Source organism: Anoplopoma fimbria, chromosome 1 (assembly GCF_027596085.1).
Source record: "Anoplopoma fimbria isolate UVic2021 breed Golden Eagle Sablefish chromosome 1, Afim_UVic_2022, whole genome shotgun sequence".
In the NCBI taxonomy this organism is placed as follows: domain Eukaryota; kingdom Metazoa; phylum Chordata; class Actinopteri; order Perciformes; family Anoplopomatidae; genus Anoplopoma; species Anoplopoma fimbria.
Window position 1 is genome coordinate 27,597,849 of NC_072449.1, and position 22,396 is coordinate 27,620,244.

The window sequence follows — 22,396 nt, forward strand, 5'->3', positions numbered from 1 at the left end:
TGTACATGCTTGTCCGTTTATATACGAGCTGTTATCCAAAACAAAGTTCCAGAGAAAGCCTCACACCGCTGTTGAAAGAAGCTGCAGCATCGTGTCTCTCTGCCACAGATATAACCAGCTCTGATGTGGTTGCATGATTTATAGACTGTTCTGTTCTCACTGTTGACTGTGAATATTTTTTCGCCCAGCGTTCCTCTGGCTCAGAGGGTTTGGGCTTTGCGGCAGCTCCATGGGATCCTCTGCAGAATCACACAAGATATCATTCAGGACCCGATAGTGAATGATGGGAAAGCAGACCGCGTTGTGCTCGGAGACACTCAGACACCTTGAGGTGCTGGCATCCAGGCCTTGTGGTTGGATGATATGAAATGCCCCATGGGAGACTGGTGAGGCATGTTGGTTGAAAGTAGTCAGGGAGCCACATAGGTTGTTGTCTTTAGAGGCCCGTTGCGGTATGGAAGAAAACCAATGCAGAGCAGAAAAAAATAGGTGGTTTTGAATCAGGCTTGATTTATTTGCAACTCGTGCGTGTTCAGTGGCTTCCTCTTTTATCATAATCTTTCTGTCTGATAGTCAAGAGGCCCTTATTTTATCACAGGATGCATCTCTGGTTAAAGGCGTGAAAGAGGCTTGTTATCTTAAGGCTTAAAATACGTCACTGACATGTTAATAACCAAAGCAAAAACGCTGGTTGTATGGGAGAATGTGCTGCTGTTATTTTTTAAGGCCTTCCTTAACCAAATAAATTCTTATTCGACTAACAGTCATACGATTTTGTCGACTAATCGATGCGTTACTTTGATTGACAGATCTGTTTAACCTCACCCATTGGTTTGCGGACTGCTGTTTTGAAGTCTTGAGTTTGTCATTTTGGCCGTCGCCATCTTGGTTTTTTGCAACCAGTGAACGTAATATATACTAACCATATTTGGACTGCGGGGGACTGACGGCGTGGTTGAGACTCCGTATACAGCTATTGTAGTGACCTGTCAATCACAAGGTAGCCACGCCCTAAAGGGTACTCTGATTGTAATCTATTTGACTCTAAATGGACCATTATTTACAAAATGAACACCATGCTGTATTGAAGAAGACTTGAAATTGGCCATTGAGACAATACACTAATGTTTACAATCTTTACTGAGGGAATAAATCAATTGAGAATCAGGGTCATTTTGTCATAGATTTCTATAGATCTGACTTATCTTTGCAACAAGGGAAGTTGCCCCCTGATGGCCAGTAGAGAGAATGAAAGTTTAAGTCACTTACGCATTACATACGCTTCACTTTTAAGAACAGGAGTTCGCCGCCTGGTTTCTCCACAAAAAATCCCACAAACCCACCACTTAAAAGATGTGTTTATAACTGTCTTGGAAATAAGTCATCCAACATGAAAAAAAGCGACATAAACGACAAGATATGTTAGTTGATTGAAACCAAATTCACTGATTAGTCAGTTAATCTAATAAGAGGGAGCAGTCCTAGTTATTTTATCCCTCAGGCAAAATGATAATGAAGGAAGATTTTATATTTCTTTACCTCAAATACACTATAAATATTGTGTACGTTTGTGCCGCAAAAATAATTTTTTTAGAAAAGAATACAACTGTGGATCAGAAAATAATGAACAAAATATTTAAGGCTTGAGGTTGACGTCAACCCCAAACTTGTTGGATGTCTTCGACAATTATCAGAGCTCAAACAAATAATGCACCATGCTTGTCCACCAGGCGGCAGTGGGCACCCAGCAAAGCTCCCACAGACCAAGACACAATTCACAGTAATAGTTGTTGACATTGAAAGCCTCACTCATATTAGTCTCACCCTGCTATCATTAATGGTAATCAGACAGATAGTGTTATTTACTCTGTGAGACACGCTGTTATTTTTGTCTAAGTGATCTGTTGTTATCGTTGCTGGTATTTTAGGGGATTTCTGCCTTGAGTTTCCCTTTGCTAAATGTCACCGTTCGTTGCCATTGTTTGATGAATAGCTCATTCTTCATAACTGTCACAGTGAATGGAAGACAATAAACAACCATGGGAAACTCTTCTGGGCAAAACCTGAATACTATGTCCATTTACTGTATTTACTTCACTGTTGATCCTCCCTCAGACAGAAACAAAACCAGTAAAACCATCCCCGGGTTGTTTTAGTCTAGCCTTCCTTTTGAAAATACACAATCCAACCTCTAAAAAGGCACCCAGACTAAGGTCAGTGCACCGCACGGTCCAGCCCTGTTGGCTTTTCCATCCCCTTTAAATTCACCCTTCTACATTTAGACATGCCGGCCCCCGAGTGGCTCCGATCCCTGGCCTGGCAGGCGTTCGCTTTCACAGCCAACAGGTAAATGTGGCGGTCAGTTGACGGGACACCGGTGCCATGCAGGGCCTGTTGACATGGTCAGTCAGCGGCAGACAGGCCGGAGAATTTGAGTGAGCCGGTGCCTCTAAAGTCAGTCATTCAGCGTGTTAGGTTCCTGGCTTCCTGATGTGGACAGAAGGCAGGCAGAGCTCTGCTGAACAGCAGATGTTTTACACTGAGGCTGTTACCCTCATTTCCTGGGCGGAGAGCTCCTCGCTCTATTAGACGAGTAACAGGAACCAGAAAAAAAAAAGAAGAGTTAGAGGGAGAGAGAGAGAGAGAGAGAGAGAGAGAGAGAGAGGGGCAGAGTGAGGGAGTGCAAGAGAAGAGTTAGCCGAGCTCCCACAAATCACTTTGTCACCAGCAAGCTCTGACAAGCACCAGGAGAGAGAGGGAGCGCACAGGGAGTTAAATAGAGGTGCAAATAGTGGATTCGTGTCAGAGGAGACTCAATGGGGAAGGTGTGAAAGGAGCTGCAGAGGGCATAAAAGGAGGCGACACCGATGGATGGATAGAGTGAAGGGAGGACAGAGACAACCCGACTCTCAGAACCGTGTGAGGGACTCGATCGCTGCTGCTGTGTCCGTGGATGGTCCGCTCAGTTAAAGAGAGAAGGTGTGTCAAACTTTGGTTACAGGAGGACAGTGTTCGGTCGCTGCATCCCCGCTTGAGCTGCTCTCATCTCAGGCTCAATCCGCTGACATCACACTATTGTGTAAGAGAATGAAGACACCGTTACAGCTTCCCTGAGCCAGTGTGTATGTGTGTGTGTGAAGAAGGCATGAGTTGGAGGCACTGAAAGCATTTTCTGGTGAACTGCAGCTGTGCACAGATCACATGCTGTTACTGCTAAAAAAAAAAAAGAGGTAGTCAGAGCGGGAGAGCAATACGTTTATCAGATGTTGTTTTGTTTCTTTTCCTGCGGGGACATTTCTTTATGGCTTGACTGCCTTAGTTTGTGAAGTGGTCTAGAGTAAGTCATTGAGGTTTCAAAATACTGTGTTAGACTTTCTTTCCCCGTACCGAGGATATTTGATCAGCTCCGGGGTTGACTCTTAAGCCCCTGGGGTCATCTGATCAAACTTCAAAAACAGAGAAATAGGCAGTTTTTTCTGTTCACTTCACGCTCAGGACCTAAGTGTTTCTCTTCCTTTGTGACATTTAGAGAGAGCCTACTTGACATCACATCCATGTGCCGGGCAGCCCTGAGTGATCGTTGAAGAAACCTTGTGTGTCAAGGAGGACAGGAAGCACAGTCAGCTGAAACGCCTCAGACTCCGATATTAAGTACGTTGAACTCTGCCAGAACCAGTCTTTTCTGTTTTGCTGAGTGTTACACAGCTTCCTTCACATTCGCTCAGCTGCTCTCTGAGGACAAGGAAAGTGAAAAGGAAACTGGGCCGACACGTGGAGGTTTTAAATACTCTCAAAGTAAGACAGGAATCAGAGGGTTGGTGGATCGTATCGGACTTGTTGAAGGTCTTCTGAGTCACGGGTGTTCCTGTCTTTGTGCACATTTGGCTTGGCTGGGGCTCTGTTAGCAGTTGACAGTGCTGCTCCTGGCTTGATTTCAGCATCTGGTACGTCATCGCCTTACCTGTGTGGCTGAGTCAGAGGGCTGGCTCATCACTAGACGTCTGCTCGCCCACTGGGAGATTCTCTCCATCTCTCCATCCATCAACTCAAAGAAGACACAAGTGTTCTTTTTTACAGCAGCAGCGACAGCGGTGGCACCAGTAGTGCTGAACTTTGTGGGCTTTCCACACTGCTTTATTTGTTCTGCTGGTGGGTAAACATCTCGCGTCACTCACACCTCCCCACGGGTGAATCACCGCTCCCTAAGCATCCCCTCCCCAGTTGGAGGCAGGCGGCGAGAAAAAAGGTGAGGGAGGATTCGCTGAGAACCAAAGCACGCAACAGTCCCAAACGGTCAGGTCGGCACCATGAAGCTGGTGTTCTTGGCGCTCGTGGCCGTGTACGCGGTGGGCAACGTGAGCAGCATGTCTACGTGTAAGACGCTGGACCTGGAGATGGTGAAGAAGAAGCGCATCGAGGCCATCAGGAGCCAGATCCTCAGCAAACTGCGCTTGCCGAAAGAGCCGGAGCCGGATCAGGCGGGAGACGAGGAGGAGATCCCGAACACCCTGCTGTCCCTGTACAACAGCACCAAGGAGATGCTGAGGGAGCAGCAGACCCAGGTCCAGACGGACATCTCCACGGAGCAGGAGGAGGAGGAGTACTTCGCCAAGGTGCTGCACAAGTTCAACATCACCGGTGAGTACCAGATAGCTCAGGGCGGGGATACATCATGTCATGGGTCTCGCGTACATGTCATTGTCGAAAATGAGGGGAACTGCTGATGGCTTAACTGCAGCACTAAGAATGTCAAGTAATAGTACTGACTAATAGTGTGATTTATGCTCCTACATTTACAGGCACTCGAAGCTAGTCACTCAAGACACACACACACACACACATGTAAGCAACAATCCTGGAGAAGATCGTTTCCGCTTTAAAAAATGGTTGTTCTTCAGATCTTACATTAATAATGGCAAAGGGAAATCATACAAAAGAAGGTCTGAGGCATTTTGCCGCTCAAAGCCGATAACATTTTGTTGGCCCACAACAATTCAAAGTTGTTGTTGGTATTGTATGTTCCTGCAACTCGCAGAAAAAGAGACATAGTATATCGAGTGACTGTTATTGAAAGTTACGCAGTATGAAAGTTACGTAGTATAATACGAATAAATAAAAGCAAGAAAGTCCAGTGAGGGTGAATTTGAGGGCTGGTGATTTGGTCTTACATAGGACTTTCAACCAGTAGACCACTGTTCATGTCCCGTGTGAAACCAAGGTAACCGCTAAGGCTGTTTATTTAGCTTAGCTTTTCGTTACGTTGTATTGTTATTATTTGAACACAAAACATGATCGTTATTCTGACCATAACCCAGTTGTTTTGTTGCCTAAACCTAACCAATAGCTTCACAAAGTTTCTGCATCTTTGGTTCAGAAAACCCCGTCATTTAACTCATGCAGGTGTTTGCAGAAACATTCACTGCAAACATTCATTAGTGGCTAATGGGTTGCAATTCTGCATATATAAACCTTAATGCAGTTGCTGGCATAAACAAATTAAGCGGCTTCAGCCCAAATTAATCAGCATTTGCCCGACGGCTGGGGTCAGCTCCGATCTCGTCAATACATTCCCTCAAACATGTGTAACCCCTCTGATCTCCACCCAACATCTTCAGTAGTTCAGAGATCACAGGCGATACAAGTTAGCAGAACCGTGTGGCGCATCTGGTCTGACGCTCCGTGCTGCCTTTCCTGGTATCTGTGGCATTTTTACTGCTTTATTAGCGCTGTTTGTTCAGCCAAATGGGTTTTGGCTGTAATGGAGCAATGAATCCCAAACTGTGATGATAAACAGACTTTTTTTTTTTGTTTGTTTTCTTTGCTCCATTGTTCTCTACATGTCCATACTCCTCACCCTATCAGGCAGGCATTCACACTATCCCTCTTTTATCCACCACTTCAAATGGGAGACTTGAGTGGATGGACCGTGCTCAGGAGTGTTCAGACCAAACGGAGAAGAAAGGAACTTTCCAAATGAAGGGGCATGAGTTTTGTTCTGCTTAGATGGAACCCAGGAAAAACAGGAGAGAATCAAAGGAAAAATTAGATGAGAGAAGACATGAAATGCACTCCTTCACCCTCTCTCTCTCTCTCTCTCTCTCTCTCTCTCTCTCTCTCACTGTCCCTCAGGGATTGGGGGTTTCCTGTAATTTGAGCATTGGGTTCTCCCACTGCTTATCCTGTCACTTGTCCTCCATCATATCTCTTTCTCCCTGACCATTTTCCATTTCGTTCCCATATCTCTCCGACCATGATTACCCGTCTCTCTCTCTCTCTCCCCCCTTTGTTTCCTGAGCTTATTATCATTGTGTTTGCAGCGTGTTTGTGACAGGGCAGCTTGGCAGGAAGGAAGGCAGGCAGGCCGATGGCCACAGAGATCTCGAGTGACTCAGGTCCGGTGCAAGCGGTGCCCATGGGGAGCATGTGTTTCCTACCTCTGTGGAATGCCAGAGAACACCCGTCCACCGTCTTAACCCTCAGCACGGCTCCTTGAAAAACACACTGGGAAAGCCAAGCGTGCGAGTGGACGTGTGCAGGCCCAGCGAGAAATGTTTTGCAATTATTAAAAAACACACAGGAGGGTGTAGGCGACAATCCAGCTTCTGTGAGTCAAAGACAGAAGACTGTGTCTGAGCAAAGCAGTTAAAACAGAAGCCAAGTGGAGGACGAAATTATGTTTTTTATATATTCAATAACAAATCCTATTCGTCATCTCAATTTGTGGTTTCTTTCTTAGCGGACGACTCACACTTTCCTGATACCCCTAACAGCCTACGGGGATGCATGTTTGTGTGCATTTTAGAACTTAATAGTTAAAGCCTCCGTCGTGGTAATTGTGTGGCGGATAAGGCCGGATTCCTTGGGTAAATTAGCAGTCCCATTCCGCCATTGAAGGCCCACACAAGTTCACCTCTCCCAATTGAGCTCGTTAACAGAGAGAACACTTTCCCCCAGTTTGGAAACCGGCCACTTTGCCGCCCCCTTCAGGAGGGAAATGAGTTCAACGAGTATTCGTTATATTTCGAAAGTAAGTAAAGCCGCTGCAACCCCACGATGAAGAAGAGTAGAAACGGGGTGTCGGGAAGGCGTGCGTAGGAACAGGGCGAGGTGGGGGAAACTTGACATTGACGAGTGGGCTGCGGGAGGGTGGAGCTGCAGCGTATATATGGAGGAGGCAGGTATTTAGCCTGTTGCTGGAATCTGGTTCCTCCCACAGGTAATTACAGAGCTGTCTCCCTGCCTGTCACAACAGCTGTCCCCCGGCTTACCTGCGGATAGGCCCTGATTCAACACACAAATCCCCCCCCACACCCATGTTAGTGCGCAGGCCATGGTGCTGTCTTTACCCCTACCTGGAAGAGCTAGGCCTGGGGAAGAAATGTTGTTGATCAGATGGAATAGTAGTGACAGGGAGTTGATTGGAAAAGTAGAAGTGAGGATAAAGCTGCAGCCAATGTACTTGTTAGGGGAAGTGACTTAATTTCCTGTTCAGTAAACACTTCTCCAGCCCGTCTCTCATTTATCTGGGTTTCACTCAAACTAGCCGGAGACAGTGGCTTTTATGTGCTTGCCGTTGGTACAGCATCGCCAGTTCGCCTCTCTCTTCGCACGCTGCTGTGACGCTCTGTGTTTCCATCCGAGCTCTCACAACCAAACATTTGACTTTTGCTCTGGGTGGGGCCAGTAGAATGTCATCTCATTTCCCCCTTACCAGCACACGACACCTCTCTCTTTTTTCAGTTTCACTTTGGCCTCACTAGCTGAGCAACAACACAGATGGTAATACCGTGTAAACGATACACCAGGCAGCCGTGACACGGAAGATCCCTGTTCAGGCTGCGTTCTTGCTCCTGTCAAAGAGTAATTCCTGGACTCTGAGTGCAGAGAATCCCGGCCTTGGCAGGCTGAGGCAGAGTGGAAGGTTTGGGCCTGAGCCAGGTCCCAGGCTCCATTGATACACATCTCCAATTTCCCTGCACCCACTCACACCCTTCCACCCCTTCACAACTGTGAGTTATATTCATATGAGTGCATTCTTCACTTTGCTGTTTTTCTTTTACACCCCAACCCTGCCCCCCACCTCTCCTCTTCTCCACCTCCTCTCACTCTCTCTTTTTACACTGCGTTTCACTCTCTGTCGTCTTCCCTCCCATCGTCCGCTTATCTCTGCACGTCTCCGTCCAACTTAATCCTTTTGCAATGTACTGCTGGTAGATTTATGGCGTTAAAGCCTTCAGTAGCTTGGCTCTGTTTTCCATCAGCCTCTGTAGGGGGAATGTTCCCGCTGTCACGATACGGGCCGGCTCTGGGAATAAAAGTTGCAAATATGGGCAGGAATACTGTAAGAAAACAAAACGCTCTCTATGGTCAACTTTACAGCAGCTGGAATAGATGAATGTTTGGCTGCAATTAAGATTAGCGAGTAACACTGTGAATTTGGCTTTTCCTTTTTATTAGTGTTGACTTCTGAAGTTTGTTTATAAGGAGCAGAGTAACAAACATCCCGGGGTTACATTTTGCAGCTTAGTGTGCAAATATAATAAATTAAATGAATGTAATGTAATGCAGAAAAACATTCGAAGAGTAAAGGTTTGATATGTAATTCCTGGACTCATCATTTCACCTCTACTACTGGGTCCATACAATCTAAATTCACAGTCATCAGTTTTATACAAATGAAACAAAACTACTAACTAACAAAAGGTCAAGAATTCGTAAAATCTGTGAAAACTTCAAAAATTCTTCTAGTCGGTCAAAAATAACGCTGCAATCCCCCCATCTTTATGGATGGTGTCGCCCAATAGCCATCTGAGTGTTTTTGGGTCACTAAACAGGTGCTGAACGGTCCTTGAACATTTATTGGATTAAATCTAAAGTAGCAGAAACCGGAAAACAACTTGGTTTTGTCCTGCCAGCTGCAAAAAAACTACTTCACCAAGAGGAAAGCGAGTTGCCTCAGAGGTGGACCTCCATTTAGCAGCTGTAGACTTGAATTCAGCCAACGCTGGCGGAATAAGAGCTAACTGCTCTTCTCCCGTCAATGCAGTCTCCTGATGGCAGCGAGGACAAAACAAAAATTAGTTTTCTGATATCTGCCACTTTGGATTTAATCCAAAAAATAAACTGAACCTAGACTGACGTTGTACCTTCAACATCATAACACAACGACAAAAGTGTAACCTGTTCACATTCTGTTGATAGTGTTAGTTCCTTTGATGAATGTTTTAGATCATACCTTCTTGTGCAAAGAGATAGTGGAAAAAAAGTGAGTTTACTGAATAGAACGTCACTATGGCCTGCTAGATATAAAGAACACCAGTTCTTCCCCATCCCTCCATTTGTCGTATACAAAAACCTCTCAGTATTCTGCCCCTGTTCTTCTCATCCCTCTCTAACATGATTTTATACGTGGCATATTGTGCCTTTATAGATCCCAAAATCCTGTCATTATTATTGTGTTGGGATGAATTCTTGCCTGAACTTGCTTGTCCAAAATGTTTTTTGTTGAAATATTCTCATAAGTAATTGTTACATATATTCCCACAGAAAGAAACAACACAGGGACCACCAAGACCTCCAAAAGCATCCCGATGTATTTCAACATCTCGGGGATACGGGAAAGTGTGGGCGATTATCGCCTGCTGACCAGCGCCGAGCTTCGGATTCTCATCAAGCAAACCACGATAGCTTTTGAGCAGCGGGTGGAGCTGTACCAGGGTCTTGTGACGTCACCCCGCTACCTCGGTTCCCGCTTCATCACCAACCACTTGAGAGACAAATGGCTGTCCTTCGATGTCACTGAGACCCTGCAGAGCTGGCTCAAAGGGACCGGTGAGATAAACAAGCTTTGTTTATTGATCTGGCACCACTATGACTGTCAAGTTGTTTAGTTCGGTGCAATCGCCTGCAATTTCCAGATGGTATTTACTTTCGCAGATAAAGTAACAAAACACTTTTTTTTTTTTTTTTTTTTTCAAATTGCCCAATGTTGTACATTTCTGTCTCACCAGAGGATGAGCAGGGTTTCCAACTTCGGCTGTTCTGTGAATGCGGCCAGACAGGTGTCGACAGTAGCTTCAGCTTTACCATCTCTGGGATCGAGACTAATAGGGGAGACTTAAAAGTGATACAAACGCAGGCAAAGCAACCACCCTACATCCTGACCATGTCCATCCCTCAGAACAGCAGCAGCCACCTCACCTCCCGCAAAAAACGCTCAACGGAGCCAAAGGACACCTGCACAGCGTGAGCGATCCTGCTATTACCATGTTGTTCTGTTATTTATTTGACATTACCTAACCTGCATTAGGCAACCTATGCATTTCTCTAAGCTGTCTCATCACACTATTTTACAAAAAGGGTTCCTTGTTTTCTCTTATGCAGCCAGACGGAGACCTGCTGCGTGCGGAGCTTGTACATCGACTTCAGAAAAGATCTGGGCTGGAAGTGGATACATAAGCCGACAGGCTACAACGCTAACTACTGCATGGGGTCCTGCACCTACATCTGGAATGCTGAAAACAAATATTCTCAGGTATAGTGCAACACTTCACTGTAGCGCATCTGATTACATGGCTGAAAAAAACCACAGTCATGTAGGGTTTGGCCACTCAGACACTAATCTTCTCACTACTTAATTTTCTGCCCCTCTGGCAACTAAAGGACTGTTTTGATTCACCCACCAGTAGTGTGGAACACATCAAGTGTGGAAGTCTGTGTTTTGTTAGAGTAACGGTTTGTTGAGGGGGGTTTAAATTACTGCTGAACTGATCAATTAGTGGTCAACAAGAAATGAACAATTCTAATAACATTACGTGGTTCCAGCTTCTCAATAGTCCCCCCAGTAATTATTAGTTGCAGGCCAAATGCCAATAATATAGCACTTTGACTGTTGCACTCGGAGTAGAGCGACTGCTCCTTTGAGTCAAAAGGGGCCAGCTGAGGTGGTTCGGGTATCCATTAGGATCCTTAATGGACACCTCACTTAGAGGTTTTACAGGCAGGTCCAACTGATAAAAGGCCCTGGGGTAGGCCCAGAACATGCTGGAGAGATTATATATCTCGTCTGTTCTTGGAACACCTCGGGGTCCCCCAGTAAGAGCTTGAAAACATTGCTGGGGAGAGGGACCTCGACAAGCTTGTTGGCCTTGCTACCTGGACTTTGACTGATACCAATAAACACTTTGTTCCAAACTGTAATATATAGGTTCCCTTGAAATGTTGTAAACAATTGGGAAATATTTTAATTTACAAATATTAAAGTTGCTAAATAAGAGATTGGGAGCATTTCCATTGCCACACGACTCTCAACATGGCAAAAGCTTAACCGGCGGCTCGCAGCTAACAATGCCCGAAGCTAACTGTTCTAACAGCGCTAGCAGTGAAAACCGCGGCAAAAGCGCGGACAGAGCTAACAGTATTTTCCTGAGGGGGAACTGGAAGGTGGGTGCTAAACTTCTGCGACCATACCGTAGGCTGGGGCAGCTTTATCACCTGTAACCGCCATATGAGAGCAGAGCGGGGTCATTGAGTTAGACAGTGTGGTCGGCCTTCCTTTATCTGCTCAGGTATACATTACTGTGTATCTTTACATGGATAATAGCTGTTTGCTGCTATATAAATACGCTGAATAGTGAATCTAACACCATTTTAAATTACATTTACAACAAGTGTTTAAGAAGCAACACTTTGTGACAAATACCTAGAATCTAGCAAAAAGCACTCTCGTAACTCGAACCTGTAAATTCCCCTGTCTATTACAGCTGCTTTTCACCTCGTGTTGATGAATTCTGAGCTGAGTTCTATGTTTTCATGTATTTCCCCTCATATAATTGTTAACAGATTTTGGCCCTGTACAAGCATCACAACCCAGGAGCCTCTGCCCAGCCCTGCTGCGTTCCCCAGACACTGGAGCCACTGCCAATCCTCTACTATGTGGGAAGGCAACACAAGGTAACTTTACCGCGGCCAAGTAACCTTCATTCTGAGGTGAAATGTTTACAGAGCATTCCACGTGAAAGCAACACTTTAGCAGATGATTAATCACATTTCTGTTGATTTTTCAATTTCAGGTGGAGCAGCTGTCCAATATGATCGTGAAGTCCTGCAAGTGCAGCTAAAAATACGGCACGGCACACCGCTCCGCCTGCCCCTCGAACACACTCAGAGATGTGTTCGAGAGCGCGGGGTGGAGCACGTGACCGAGGTAAAGGGGAGGAGAATAATGTGGAACAAAATATTTAAAGTCATCGACATTCCTCCTGCAAAAACTCTACCTTTACCCCACACATCAGACCGTGGACTTCTTCATATAGACATTAAAGATCTCATTTTCTATGTGTATATACTTTTCCCTTGCAGTAGTAAAAATATCTGTCTTGAAATGAATTAATTTATTTGTTGGAGGGACAGATCTGTAAAGAAGTCAATAAAAGTGTGTCAGTTTGACATGAAAAAGGATAAAAAAAATATGATTCATAAACACTCCCCCCCTCCCAAAAAAAGGTGGATAAAGGATGCCAAAGGACATGAGGACCAAAATGACTTTGATGGAAGAAGATTTTTGATTTTTACAGATGATTGTCTGGGACTTTTGTTATTTCCATATCATCTTCCAAATGAGGTCACAGTTAAAGGTGCTAAAAACCCCAGGTATGGAAAACAATGGTTGTTGGGGTTTTACCTGGACGATATCGCCACAGGTGTTTTTGGAGAGAGTTGCCCCGTAGAGGACAGCAGACAGCCGCAGGGACAGTCCGACCCGGGAAAATCCCTATGACTGAGAGGCTGGAGCTGTCAGCCAACTGAGCAGCGTGTCACACAAATGTCAGTCAGTTTTACTTTTTGTTTGTTTTCAACCCATGTGATTTATACAGTGCTTTGTTTTGTGCTCATAGCTGTAATGCCAGTTTGTCCTTATGAAGCCTCCCGTGCTGTCAAAGAACACGAGTAATATCAGGGGATGTAAGAGTGATGACAGCGTGTTTTTCTCCCTCTCAGGATTTACAGCCAGCTTGTTGTCTCTAGAGGGTGAGGGTCTGTGGCTTTGGTGTCGGTTTTAGGGAAGCCGTTCAGACTCAATACACACATATGCTGTTTGTTTTTCATCGCCATAGTAAAGTAGCGGCAATTTTTTTTACTCTCATCTGAAGTGTGATGCTTTTTGCACAATTCAAGAAACAACCCAAAACTTCATAGTGCACTTACCATTTGAAATTTGCATTTGTACATATTTTAACAATTTGAAATAAACATTGATGTTAAATTATCACGTCAGAGTGGAAGATTTCTGTGAGCAAATTAAAACCACATGTGGTGTTTCCACTTGTCAAGTCGCTGTGTTTTGAAGGTGTGTGTGTGTGTGTGTGTTGCACTTGTCGGTGCATGCAAGTGCAGAGATAACATTTTATGAAATGAGCACAAACACACCTAGAGCGTGTTGTGGATGTGATCATCAGCAGTTTGTCATATTCATTCCATGAAAACGTGATTTAAACGTTTTTTCTTGATAGTGTTAGGCATTTTTTGGGCCTTGGAACGTAAAACTACAACACCTCCTACAGTTCTCTTTTTTAAGAGACCGTTCCCCCCCAAAAAATATTATTGATGTTGATTATTGATATCAATGTTATTGAGAACATATTTTTCCTCTTAGGTGTAATTCCATTTATCACTCTAGATTGTTTTTGTGTCAGTTGCCTAGTTTCTGAGATATTGGCTGTAGAGATGTCTGCATTCTCTCCATTATAATGGAACTAGATGGCACTTGGTTTGGGCCATCTAGCTCTTTTATACAATATATAAAAGTTGTTCTTTTATAAAGAACAACACCTGCTAATGGTATCACTGTGCTGAAGGAAGCATGCATCTTTACGGAGGACGCCGTTAATGTATACATCTGGTGCTACGAAGAGCGTGCCACAGGTTTGGTAGAAAGAAAATAGTTCCTCTGTTAAACTCACAACAAGATCTGTGGATTATCCTGGTAATCATGAGTATTTTTTTGAGTTATAAAGTCCCAATATATTGGAGAGAAGGCAAACACCTCTACGGCCATTATCTAAAACACTCTGCAACAATTGACAAATCACACTACTTGTAAGAGGAAAAATAAATTCAGATTTCGAGGTGAACTGCCCTTAAAACATCTCTCATGTAATCCTTTGCTGATGGGGATATACCTCCCCCAGCATGCACAGAGCACGCATCATGCTCCTTTCAGAAAATTCTACTAAAACGAGGTTGTGCTCTTAGCAGCAACTGTCCGATGTAGTAGAGAGAGAGATCTACCAGTGGAAAAGCCTGCCGTGTGCCAGGTGCGTGTGGTCTATTTCTGGGCACGCGGCGGATGCCTGTTTACTCTGGATGGGGGAGGACCGACAGAAGAAGACCAGCAAGCCCTGCTGGGCTTCACACAACGCCTAGCCCTGCACTAGATTTCCCGGATGCCGAGCCCCGTTCTTGGCACTGCCTTTTACCTGTAGGGATGCACGCCATACCAACAATTTTTTTTTTTACTATCTCCGAGCACCTTGTCCACCCCCACCCTGCCAGCCACACCCCTCTCCCTCAGTACTCAAGGGATTACTGGCAGCCCACGAGGGCTGAATTGGGAGTGAGGAGAGCAGGTCCGGACCCGTTGGTAAATCCCAGACTTAAGGGCAGTGACTGCATGGAAAATTAAACACACACACATACAGTACACATGCCCATGTAAAAACACTGAACCCACTGACACACACATACCTTACATAAGCTTTTGCGGTGCGGGAGATGCGTGCGCCGCTAACAAGGTGACAGTGATCCATGCTATCTTGTTCCAAGGCTGGTCATGTTACCCAGGGTTCCTCTGGAAAGCACAGGAATTATTTTCTCCCGCCAGCCAACACAGAGAGGCGCTTGTTTAGGAAAGTGCTCACCGAAGGCAGATAAACAAAGTGAAATGAAACATGATCAACATAATTGAATCCCCTCTTGTCTCACCTCTCTAAATGATCTTGACAGATCTGTTGCCAGGTTTGATTTTTTTAATGGTGCCGAGGCACAATATGTACTCTTTCATCTTGGCAGGCGAGATGTAATTGGAATTTTAAAAGGCTTTTTTTCCCCCCTCAAAGAAAACAGGATCATTACCCAACCCAAACAAGCAAAACATGAGTTTTGTTGGAGGAGACAAGATCATTAAAATGAGTTTCTAAAAATGGCCGCACTTCCACCTGCTTTACTTTCCCTGTAACTGCCAAACATAGAGTACGAATCTCAAGAGGCTCATAAATCTATCGCGGTGTTAATGGAACAGTCCCAGAGGAAAGTCAAAACTCAAGCAGGCTTGTCCTCCTAACCCATGTTCATTTCTCAGCAGCTGCTTCCTCTCGAGCCCTCAGGGCTGTTTTATGGGACTGATGCAAACTGCTGACACCTCCTGAAGCACATCCCAGAAACTTCACCAACCAAAGAGAGGAAAAAAAGGGGGGGGGGGACTTGAATCCATCGTACCATGTACGAGTGTTACGCAAGAGGGGAGAGTGAAGATGGATGCCTGCAGCATTTCAAGGTCAAGCAGGTGTTCTTTTATCACTAATGCAATCCACGTGCCGTGTTTATACGACTGCATGAGTAACCGGAAAAATTGTTCTGTTGTTGCACCACATCTGTGCGAGTAAGTCAATTTTGACATAATTGGCCCTTAAATTGCATCCATGTGCTTGTGATTTGTCTTCTTTTATCTGCAACAAAAAAAAATGAAAGGCTCTGTTTCATGTAATGCTGCCTGAAACATTATTTTTTTCTCTTTGTGGCACTTTTACAAGGTCATGAAAAGTGATGATGCTAAATGCTAGCTGATTCTCCACGCCGCTAGGTCCTGAAATGTTATTTTGGGTTTGGTCTTATTACAACATCTGTGACATTTGCAATTATATGTCCACTGATCTGTTTTGCCACAACTGGTCATTATAAGTGGAGCACTGAAGCGACCTGGTGTTATTCCTGTGGACTCAGACGGGGCTGACTGTGACCTTAATAACACTCCGGTGTCCTGCTGCTGCTTAGCTCTGCTTCACAAACACACAGCTGCTCATAGCCATTGTTGCTCCAGGTGCTGAATCTGTGCATGTACACACAAATACTCACACATCAACAAACAAACCTACCGACTCCCAGTTATAACTGTGTTGTGATTATTATTATTTTTATTCATTTTGATTAAAATTGAAATTGCTGGCTGCCATTTCATTTAAATTAATTATTGACTTTATAGTTCTGCTTTTGTTAAATGCGAGCCCCTTTTTACTTTAAAAACGTCTCTGTTTCTAGACGACTCATAAGACATAAGTGCCTCAAGGTAGGCAGGATGAGTAACTGCGATACAAATGATCATTTTGTGGGTTAAGTATTGCTTTAATTCTTAAATATTCTTACATTTTTTTTTACAATGTATTGATTGATAGGAGTCTACTACATTATTGTTATCTTATTTATGTGTTTATTTAGATGTGCATTATTTTATTTAATCACATTAAAATGTATTTTAGTGAGTTAAAAAATTCAATAGTGTCCCTTAGCGGAAAAAAGGATTTGTGATAGCTGTAGTTTACATTACTTTATTTTCTTGATTGTAATTTAGGTAGATATTTCAATAGGTACCCTCCAATGCTTAGCATTAAAACACGCACACACACACACACACACACACACACACACACACACACACACACACACACACACACACACACACACACACACACACACACACACACACACACACACACACACACACACACACTCATAATTCAAACAGCCCTTTGAAGAAGTGGGGACCGTAGGAAAGGTCTGTTCTGCAAACTGGTCCCCACAAAGATAGAAGTATAAGAACTCTCCCACACACACACACACAACATATCATATCTCACTGGATTTTTTTTGCATGACGGTTTGATTGTGATACCCATAAACTGAACTATTTAATGTTCCGTGTGAAGGCTGAATACTGCTGAATATGCAAAAGGTCCCTGGTGAGTTTACAGGGTTTTCCCCCTCTCCACCTGTCTTGCCCTTATCGCCGAGTCCCTCGCTTCACACCTGCAGTTTAAGCCAAGATGTTTATCAGAGTCAGCCCACCATATCTCTTGCTCTGTCTTCCCTTTTCTCTCTTTTCCCCTCTCATCTTTACGTTGGGCGATAACTCCAACCGGCTCCTTGGCCGGTTGGAGTTATCTCCTGAACTCAGCAAGGCAAGTGATAGGGGAAGAAAAAAATGTAGGGGAGTGAATGAATGGGGAGCTGAAAGACCACACACCTCTGCTCGCTGGCCGTTTAGCTAAAACAAAAGACAACTTCTCCCATTTTATTTTCACCAGATGGCTCTTTTGTCATGCACATAACCAGTAGCGAGCATCATAGCTTAATACACAGAGGATCAAAGACAAAGGGAAGAAACTCAAACCCTCTTCAAAGGGAAAACTACAAAGGGAAAGTATGATAAACCATATGAGAGTGTCTGAGTGTAGTTGGAAAGCATGTCTGACTCATTTGCTGGACCTCGGTAAGTAAGAAAGCGTTTTCTAAATAAGGAAAGGTACCAATTACATTTCTGCACTGGCTCCTTCTCAAGGTACCGCCCCTCCGTTTCCTTCCTCCTCAGCTCTCTGTCCCTGCGGAGACAGAGGGACAAATCTTTCCCTATAAACAGCTACCATATCCCTGGGTATCAAACAGAGCAGAGGATCTGACTCTGGGGTCTGAAAATCTAACATTGGCCATGAAGACACCTAGAGGAGACGCAGCCCTTGAATAGCAGTTTAATCTGTGTGGCTCAGTGAGATTATCATAAAGGACTTTTCTTTCAAAAGTATTTTCTCAAAGATATATTTCTGAGGATTTCTTTTGAACACAATTTAAAATGTGCATCAATTGTTTTTCTGTTGTTCACTTGGTGACCAAATCATTCTAAAGCAAGCTGACAGACAGATGACCTTTATATAAGTTAATTCCCCTGTTAGCTCTGTTTTTGTTCTCCACCAATTGCTGTTTAGCCTGATGTGTGACCTTAACCTTTTTCTGCAGGTCAGTAGCGCATCATCAAAGTTCTAACCTTTTTTCCCACCACAATTAGCATGTATATGCAGGTTTTTTAAACACAGGAAACTACTAAATATAGGCAATGGACTCCTACAGATTGCCAGTAGACGTGTATGCCTTTCTATTTTTTGGTCTGGTGTGTCACGTTTGACGTCACGATCACGCCGGAAAACAGGGTGAGTAAACAGTGAGAATGTTACGGTGGTTACTTCTTTTTATATCTGTTTACTTATTCAGTCTCTCTTTCAAACTCTCAAACCAGAGTTGGTGATTGTTGGAACAGTGGAAAGACTAACAGTCTGGTTTTGATGAGGTTTTTTTTTGTTTGAATGAAGTGTGTTATACAACAATCAGCCAGGTAAAATTACTGTTTCTGTAAATGGAGTCTTGTAGGTTTGGACACACCTTTACATTCAACTACTTTGAAGAATCTAAAATATAAAACATATTCTGGTTTGTTGAGCATTTGTTTGTTTACCACATAATTCCATATGTGTTCCTTCATAGTTTGGATGTCTTCAATATTAATCTACAATGTAGAAAAAAAAATAACTGTAACTCTTTTCACAACTCACTCTGTGAATTAAGGGGTTTATTTCAACCAAACCAGAGTTGGGGATTGTTGGAACAGTGGAGAGAATTATAGAGACAATTTTGACATGAGTTTTATGTTGTTTTCTGTCGAGTTTTTGGATGATCAGCAAGTACAAATACTGGACTCTGTTAGATTTTATGTAAGTATTTTGTTGTATGTTTTGTACGTTAATAAATAAATAATAATAATAAATGTTCAAATCCCTGTTTTTCTTTTACCCGCATCACATAGAACCACACAGGAGAAGGGGCAAAAATGAGTGTTTTCAGCGAGTTGAATTGTTTCTATTACAGCTGGCTACTACTGCAGAGTCATTTGTCCCAGAAAACCTTTCCCACTGAAGACAAAAGCCTGATGGAATTAGGTTTTAGTGGGGTTTTTTGTTCAGTTGTAAACGGGCTGTAGTTTACTGAAAACAGCTACCTGGCTCTGCTGCTGGAAACAGGGTTGGTCTAACCAAAACAATGAGCTCAAATCAGCTGATTAAACGATTAATGGTTTAACAGAAAAATTTACCAGCAACTACTTTGCTAATCGATTAATCAATACAATAGTTTACAAGCAATAAACCCACTTCCAGGCTGCTCATATGTCAGGATTTGCTTGTTACAGTAACTCAAAACAATCAATTTTGTTGAAAAATTATAATAATGCAATAATGACAAGTACTGCTACATGACAGGTCATGGTATGATTCATTGTAAAAAAAAAATGGATGTAATCCTGTTTCATTATCATTGATTGTATCTTGACGTTGCATTGTAGGATCATTATTGCCATCTATACAATGCCAACTATACACCACACTACACTATGGCACACTATGTAGTGCACTTTATAGCAAAGAGCGAATGATCTGGACACAGCAGTACAGTTACAGAAGCCAGTGGCACAAAGGCATGCTGGGAGACGGGGCGGGCCTTCAGCTCTCCATAAACTCCTCAGTGAGCTAGGCTGAGCTGAGGCTTTGACCCTCACCAGTGGAAGCAAACTTAAGTTCAATCACACTCCATCACTCATCCCGCTAACTTCTCACACACACACACACACACACAAAGACACACACACACACACACACACACACACACACACACACACACACACACACACACACACACACAAAGACACACACACACACATAGTAAAGCAGGGGCAAAGCTGCTGACTCCTATCAGGAGAGGTGTGACTAAAGTCACAAATCACACACACCGGCGTTAAAACTGACACAGCTGACAGGAAGAAATATCATCTTTCCGCTCCATGAGTGCACACACACACACACAACCATGTTGTCCGTATCACATGGTAACCTGACACTGCTTATTGGATAAATGGGAGGTTGGGGAGGTGTTAGCTTGGTACGATGTCTGCTTTAGATTAGTCGGCCGTGATCTGTGGCCCCCTGTGTCGGTGGGGCTCTCGGCTGTACTGATGGGTGTGCAGAGGTTACGACAGCAGAGAGAACAACTTGGCGGCCTGCTCCCTTCGTTGCCTCCACTAGGAGGGACATTAGGTCAGCGTGCCCCCGCCCCTCCTTCCTCTCCCCACCGGCCCTGAATTCCCCAATGAACAACACATTCCTCCTTCCCAGTCCCTCTGTTTACGACACGCCATCCTTTGAAGAAGCATGCAAGTGTTTGCGTACGTGCATGAGCAAGTGGTGCATGAATATGTGTGTGTGTGTGTGTGTGTGTGTGTGTGTGTGTGTGTGTGTGTGTGTGTGTGTGTGTGTGTGTGTGTGTGTGTGTGTGTGTGTGTGTGTGTGTGTGTGTTAGCCTTGAGCAACTGGGCCTCGGTGGAAACATAAACGTTTCAGCATGACGCTACCAAAGTTGGAGCGTTGTGGTTTGAGCGTGTTTCTGAGTGTTCTGTGGGTCCAAAGCACCTGAGCAGGTATGATAAGAGCACACATCTGTGTGACAGCTGTTTGTTTGTTTGTTTGCTTTTAAGCCGCTGCATCGAATGTGGAATCTAGGCCAGTTGAATTACGCAGAGAGGGAGAGTGCACAGGAGTGATGGGCGGAGGGGAAAGCTATATGAGTCATCACCAAACTTGGGATGCGCTCGTTTTGAGATGCATAGACGGAGAGGAGAGAGGAGAGAGAGAGAGAGAGAGAGAGAGAGAGAGAGAGAGAGAGAGAGAGTGCAGGTCTGGGTGTTGGAGACGAAGAAATAACAAACGGGTTGCTTTTCTAATTAAAGCGGCCCTGGAGGGAGGGGTGGGGGTGTTTGGGGGGGGCCGTGATGGAGGTCAAAGCAAGCTGAGTCATTCCTTTACACCCATTTCCTGTGATCGGGGCACTTTGGGAGCGGGCAGCAGGGTGAGATTATGTGTTTGTTTTATACAATCCTCCCTCATCTCTCCTCCAATTCACTGCACGCTCACACGCAATAATCACATGATACATGTCTATGAGAACATACTGAAACACACATGTGCAGTTTGTATATGTGACAGACAAGCTCTATTAGTATTCACTACTTTTGAACCACATCTGACATCTTCTTTTCCTACTATTTGGCGTTTTAAACTAGTGTTGGAAAGTATCTTATAACCGGTGCATTTATTGTAACATTTTGAGGTATCATTACTTAACTTGGGTGTTTCAGTTGTGTGCTTTTTTAAACTTCTACTCTTGGCTCAGATGCCCACAATTTTTTTTTATTATACATAGTATAAGTTATGGGTTACTTTGCATACTAAAAAAAGTCAAACTATCCCCATCTCATGAATGCATCAGTTATTATAAGCAAATAGCCTAGCATAAATTATATGTATAGCACAGTGTAATGTCAAATCTGTAAGGACTACTTTACTTTTGATAGATAAGTCGCTGTTAGCTATAACATTTGAATGCAGGACTAAATAAATATATTCCCAGTATTTCCACCACTGCTTTTCATCATGCTCATTTTCCTCATCATGTCCTGATGTTGGTCTTCTTTCTCTGCCGACACCCCCTCAGGCCTCCACTTCAAATGACCCCCCCCAAAAAAAGACTTGACAACACCTGTGGAACACTACAGTACATACTCACACATGGGCCGAACACAGACAATAAAAAGGATTATGGGTGGCCAGGTATAACAGAACCCAGACTTCAAGAGTGGGTGCTCATTCACAGTCCTCTGGCACTGCTGAATCACAAAGACTCTGAGCTGCACACATGGTGGCAATTTTTGACAAAATGAATTTGGTCAGCGTTTCAACCACAGAAATTATAAAGAGGGAGGCCATATTGCACTCAACTGGCATCCAGTGAGAATTTAGAAGATGCTAACATGTAAACTCCTGTGGCTGCACTGGACAAGTGTGGTCCTCCTTTTCTCTTCTACATACCCGCTGGTCTCTGCACTGTTGTGCCAAAGAAGCCGTCTGCTCCAGAGAGTACCTAGAATTTAAGCTGCCTCTTTTGCCCAGGCCACCCAAGTGTACAGGATGTGTACTAATACGTTACAGTAAGGAATCATACTCCCTAGAGATAAAAAAAAAAAAAAAAAAAAAAAAAAAAAAAAGAAGAAAGGCTCAGGGATGAGTCTGGAAGGCACCCAAAGGTCTGTCAGTACTTAATGCTAACTGACAGGAAAGTCCAACAGAAAGAGCAACAGGAAGAGGAAGCTCCCCCCCCTCAACATCCTGGATGGCTTGCCTATGTGTGTGACTGGATATTTTCAGACTGGTTTCTGAGTCTGTGTTTGTGCACCACTGCTGGTATTGACATG

At 44.0% G+C, this 22,396-nt stretch overlaps 1 protein-coding gene across 2 annotated transcripts; it reads left to right on the forward strand.

Annotated features, from left to right (window-relative positions):
- The first annotated feature begins 2,632 nt into the window (after positions 1 to 2,632).
- tgfb1a (transforming growth factor, beta 1a) lies at positions 2,633 to 12,505 on the forward strand. 2 transcript variants are annotated; one of them, XM_054598262.1, is made up of 7 exons: positions 2,633 to 3,079; positions 3,530 to 4,638; positions 9,547 to 9,831; positions 10,011 to 10,245; positions 10,384 to 10,534; positions 11,842 to 11,952; positions 12,072 to 12,505. In XM_054598262.1, exons 2-7 carry the CDS (start codon positions 4,308 to 4,310, stop codon positions 12,117 to 12,119), a joined length of 1,161 nt encoding a protein of 386 aa, XP_054454237.1. In that variant the 5' UTR covers positions 2,633 to 3,079; positions 3,530 to 4,307; the 3' UTR covers positions 12,120 to 12,505. The 2 variants fall into 2 exon arrangements, with proteins under 2 accessions (XP_054454237.1, XP_054454226.1); XM_054598251.1 differs by having other exon boundaries at positions 2,633 to 2,979.
- The last annotated feature ends 9,891 nt before the right edge of the window (positions 12,506 to 22,396 follow it).